The sequence below is a fragment of the Orycteropus afer genome, unplaced genomic scaffold, assembly GCF_000298275.1.
Source record: "Orycteropus afer afer isolate SDZICR_OR568_19922 unplaced genomic scaffold, OryAfe1.0 scaffold00135, whole genome shotgun sequence".
Taxonomy (NCBI): Eukaryota; Metazoa; Chordata; class Mammalia; order Tubulidentata; family Orycteropodidae; genus Orycteropus; species Orycteropus afer.
The window spans coordinates 7,681,591-7,687,096 of NW_006921722.1; the positions used below are offsets into that span (position 1 = coordinate 7,681,591).

The 5,506-nt window shown below is 48.8% G+C and overlaps 1 protein-coding gene across 1 annotated transcript in view; it reads right to left on the reverse strand.

The window, feature by feature from the left end:
* Window positions 1–5,506, reverse strand: part of TULP4 (TUB like protein 4) — a 204,274-nt gene that overhangs the window by 87,943 nt on the left and 110,825 nt on the right. The window contains exon 3 of the mRNA XM_007945276.1: window positions 3,409–3,570. Within this exon, the coding sequence (XP_007943467.1) occupies window positions 3,409–3,570 (162 nt within the window). The remainder of the gene's footprint in view (window positions 1–3,408; window positions 3,571–5,506) is intronic.

The window sequence follows — 5,506 nt, forward strand, 5'->3', positions numbered from 1 at the left end:
AAAAAAAAAAAAAAGAGCAGCTGCTGAGGCTGCCTGCTTATGTACAACCAAACACCTCAGGGACTTGGTTCCTTGGTTTGGAGGTTGAGGGTCATGGTTTCATGGAACACCCCAGTTAACTGGTCTAATAACATGTTCAGTGTTTCTGTTCTACCTCCTAGTTTGCTGCATAGTGCCCAGGATATTAAAAGCTTGCCAGTGGCCATCCAAAGCACAACAATTGGGAAAACTGTGGAACAAGGAGAGTCAGGAACAGGAGGAGGACACGGAATGTGTAGCTAATTGGCTCCAGTCAGAGATCAGAAGAATTGGGTGGTGCCTGGCTACCAACACTGAACATTTTGATCAAAGATTCCACAGAAGAATCTTGATCAAAATGGAGACAGAACTTCAAATTCTCAGAGTCTAGACTTTCTAGAGCCATGTAGGGTGGAATAACCCCTACTGCCCTGAGATAATCTTTAACCTTCACTCAAAACTATTCCTTGAAGTCTTCTTAAAACCAAACAACTGTTCAGCTTAACTGCTGTAGAAGGTCTGCCTTGAGTACTGTGGTCTTTAAAAATTATCTATGTGGGATCAAAGTGACAGCAGCTACTCAGAAGATTAGACAGGGACCTTAGGAGGAGTGAGTTTATGTTCATGAGGGAAGAATGACTCAGAAATGGAGGATGAGAACGGACGCACAACTCACAGAATATCATCACTGTCGCTGAGTTGTTCACATAGAAACCGTTGAATTGGTGTGTGTTTTGCTGTGTATATTGTCAACAGCAACAACATAAATCAAATTTAAAGAAAAAACCACTGCCACTGAGTCGATCCCAACTCACAGTGACCCCACAGGACAGAGCAGGACTGCCCCACAAGGTTTCTGAGACTGTAATCTTTATAAACGCTGACTGCCTCATCTCTCTCCTACTGAGGCACTGTTGGGTTTGAACTACTGACCTTCCAGGAAGCAGCTGAGCCTTAACCAGTGCTCCACCAGGGGTTCCAAGACTTAAAACTTACTGCTTATGAAATACGTACTGCTCACAAGAGACTGTACCTTAGGCTTATAAAAGTCAGCAGGATATAGTCTAAAGCCTCATCATGATCAGCGGATTGTAAGATGTGACAGGAGGCTTTCTCCTGGAAGCTGTTTTATGTTGACATGGAAGGCGGGATGTTCCAGGAAACAGCAGAGACGTGGTTGGACTCCTGCAGGTCTGCCACATCCATCCGCTCAGACTCACGTTCCTGAGACCGTGCAGGGCCTGCACCAACCCTCAACAGGACAGACTCAGGTTCTTTCACAAGGGCGGCTCTCCCACCAACTGTCTTTATGAATATTCTACCAAGCCAGAGAGAAAGACTGCCAGAGAAGGGGAAGGAAAATTCTGGGTCCCCGCCTCAGTTCCAACATGACTGACGGTCACTGCTCTGCTCAACATGGAATTCCTCAAAATTCTTGTTGCCTCGGCAGTCACCAAACTTTTTAACAAGCAACGGAGCACTCTGCTCAGAAACATCCCTGCCTGTTGGACCCAGTATACAACCAGTAAAAGCAGCTGTCGGGACTAGAGGCTGGGGCATCAGCCCTGGCCTGGACCCCACACGGGCCTGAGGCGAGGCGCCAGCTCTTGGTGTGGGCATATCCACCTACCGCTCCTGTTGGCCAAGAGGCCACACCTCATGTTGTGTAGAGCAGCACTGAAGTAGCTCAGCAGTCCCGCTCAGGCTGCCCGGAGCACCACCCAGACTCAGCCTGGGTCGCCATTTGCTCAGAGACTCTCTGCCACAGCACTGCCACCACACACGGGGGCTGCGACCCTCTCCCACAGCACTGCCACGGCACACGGGGGCTGCGACCCTCTTCCACAGCGCTGTCAAGGAACACAGAGGCCGAAACCCTCCGCCACAGTGCTGCCACGGCACACGGGGGCTGCAACCCTCTCCCACAGCACTGCCACGGCACACGGGGGCTGCGACCCTCTCTCATAGCGCTGTCAAGGAACACGGGGCTGAGACCCTCTCCCACAGTGCTGCCATGGCACACGGGGGCTGCGACCCTCTCCCACAGCACTGCCATGGCACACGGGGGCTGCGACCCTCTCCCACAGTGCTGTCAAGGAACACGGGGCTGAGACCCTCTCCCACAGTGCTGCCATGGCACACGGGGGCTGCGACCCTCTCCCACAGTGCTGTCAAGGAACACGGAGGCCGAGACCCTCCGCCACAGTGCTACCACAGGACACAGTGACAGTGAACACTCATGGGCCCACAGCACCTCAGACGCGGGGGCCATGTCCTGCTCCTGTTGTTGTCCAATGTATCTGGGGCCCGTACCAGCCACACTGTGGGTGCAGGCCTGGGTGACACCTTGGCTCATTGGAGGATCATGAGGAACCTCGTGGTGGCTCATGGGCTCAGTATTCCAGGGGAGGGGGAGACTGAAGCCAAGATTCCCACTGACATTTTTTCAGGCTTTCCCATCTGTTCCTTCATTTGACCATTACAAAAGCCCTAGGACTCGACAGGAACTAATTCACGTCCTGTAGCAGGGGAGGAAGCAGATGACAGACAGCTTAGGTGACCTGTGCATGGCGGAGCCAGGGCCATTGCACATGTGTCTCCTCACACCCCGCTGCTCTGTGAGCATGGAAAGCCCCTGCCATCCAGCTGACTCCGACTCACAGTGCCCCCCGAGGAGAGCAGAACTCCTCACAGGGTTTCCAAGGCCGCCATCTTTACAAAGGAAACTGCCTCATCTTTCTCCCCATTAGTGGCTGGTGGGTTCAAACCACTGACCTTTTGGCTAGCAGCTGAATGCTTAACCACTATATTCCTTAAACACTTTACCAGGACTCCTTAAAGCCTATTAATAAAATAATTGATAATTTTCAAGGTTATGACATTTTCTGCCAAATTACTTCCCCCAAAGGTCTAACACACATTGCTACCAGCAACGAACGAAAACACTTGACTGGATTCAGTAAAATAATCAGTATTTCTCTATTACCATTTTTTGCTAGTAAGTGAAAAATACTCGTTGGGCTAATTTTGCATTTTTATGGTGAAATGCTTTTCTACCATGTGATTAGTGATGAGTTGAGCTTCATCTTTTGAGCAATTGCTCATTCATGTCCATGACCCATTTCTCAATTGGTGCTTCATGTGGATTTCAAACAAATTTGTATGAAAACTTTATATAATTCGTTAGGTCACCGTTTACCACACCGATGGGAAACATGGTTCCACCCATCCACGCTTCCTCTACAATTCTGTTCTCATTTTCACCTGACGGTTCTATTGTTCTTTTCCTTTGTGACTCTTTAAGAGTCTTTGAAGCCTCCGCCTGTCCCCGTCCCCACGTTCCTTGGCATCTGGGGCTCAGTACTGTACACCCCCAGTGAGAAGGCTTACCTGCTGGTCATCAGGAGTCCATATGCCACACGTGATCTGGCTCTCCAAGTTGATCTCAGACGACCAGTGCCTTTGTCCACTGACAGAACCAACCAGGACAAATCCATCTCGATAGGAAATGAGCGCTTGGGTCCCGTCGTGGCTCCACGTAAAATCACTCACCTTTGGGGGACACACAGAGAAGAGGTCAATTTGTCATCTGGAAGGGAAAGCACTTTTATCAAAGGCTAGACACAGGAATGCTCTTCAGAAGCAAGACTGGCGAGGCTCTGGTTCGCTTACTCGGAGGCACTCGTTCGTGCATGTGCTCAGTGGAGAGCCTCCGTACGTACGCCACGCAGTCGGTTTGGCTGTAGTCTTTAGAAGCTGCTTGCCAGACCTGGGTCTTCTGCTGTACCACGGGGTGGGGTCACACAGGCAACCTTTCGGCTACTAGCTCAGTGCAGAGTGTCTACGTGGCCCAGGCACCTTTCTGGCCCACTTACTTGATATATTTAGCTACTTTCCCTCCCCTTCCCCCCATCCATGGCGACCAACAAAGAAAAACCTTTCCTTGACTTTCTATAATGACCAAAACATCAAACCCACTGTCATCAAGTCAATTCCAACTCGTAGTGACCCCCACTGGGTTTCCAAGGCTGTAAACGTTTACAGAAGTAGACTGCCTCATTTTCCTCCGTGGAGCGGCTGGTAGGTTTGAACCACTGCCCTTCTGGTTAGCATTCAAATGCCTTACCCACAATGCCACCAGTGCTCCTTTTTACAGCAGACTCATACGGTATTTATCCTTCTGTGATTGACTTATTTCACTCAGCATAATGTCCTCCATGTTCATCCACACTATGAGGTGATTTAATGTTGCACAGTATTCCATTCTGTGTTATGCACCACAGTTTGGTTATCCATTCACCTGTTTGACATGTCCTCAGGAAAGACCAATCGTTAGACAAGAACATCCTGGTTGGTAAAGTAGAGGGTCAGAGAAACAGGAAAACCCCGATGAGATGAACCGACACAACAGCCACAACCCAAACTCACACACACCAACAATTGTGAAGATGGCGCAGGGCCGAGCAGAGCTCTGCTCGGTCACACATAAGGGAGCAACTTGACAGCAACTAACAATAGCTACAGGTCATTAACTTAGCCTTTAGGTTAGATCGAGATGGTCTTAGAACAGGATAAAGGCATTATGTGAAAACCTGTAAGAAAAATGACCAAGGACAAGACTTGCATAGTGTATACTACATGGCAGCACCGTCATATTGCTTCACATGTGTCAACTCACTGAGCCTCCTAACCATCTTCTGAGGGAGGCGTTGCTATTCCCACTTTACAAAGAACACGAGGCACAGTGGGAGTGAGGAATTACCCACGGTCGAACCCAGGGCTGTGTGGCTCTGTGCTGGCTCCTGACCTGGGTTACAATGCCCCTCAGGTTAGAGCAGACTTTCCATCACTGTTTGCTCATCACTTACCAAAACAGTAAAGCTCAGTAACACCAAATAGGATGAAGTGAACACAGCCTCACCAAGGTAAACAATGGCACCAAGATGTACACAAGAAACAAGGACGTTTTGGTAATGCTACAACGCATATAACTCTGTGACAGCAGCAACAACTAAAACATTTTTGTGGGTATATGAGTATGCATTTATGCATGTACATGTATATGTATGCAAATGTGTGTATATGAGTGTATGTATGGATACATATATATGTATATGCATGCATGCACACATGTTTAGAATTAAGCACACTGGGCGCACAGTTATGGACCACACACTTCAGAGGATTGGTTTACTGGATTTGAAGGCTTAGGACCATAGTCTAGTGGGAAAACTCGGTCAACTGGCAAAATAAACTTCATGAAGTCTACATCCCAGGTTGATGAGCGGTGTTTGGGATCTTAAAGGCTTCCAAGAAGCCATTTAAGATACAACTATTGACCTCTACTCATCTGGAGCAAAAGAGAAAGAAGGAAATCCAAGACTCTTAGAAAAAAGCAGCCTACAGGACCGTCTACATGAACCAGAGACTAGACCAGAGGAACTAGATGGTACCCAGCTACCACCACCAAACTTTCTGGTCAGGGGCA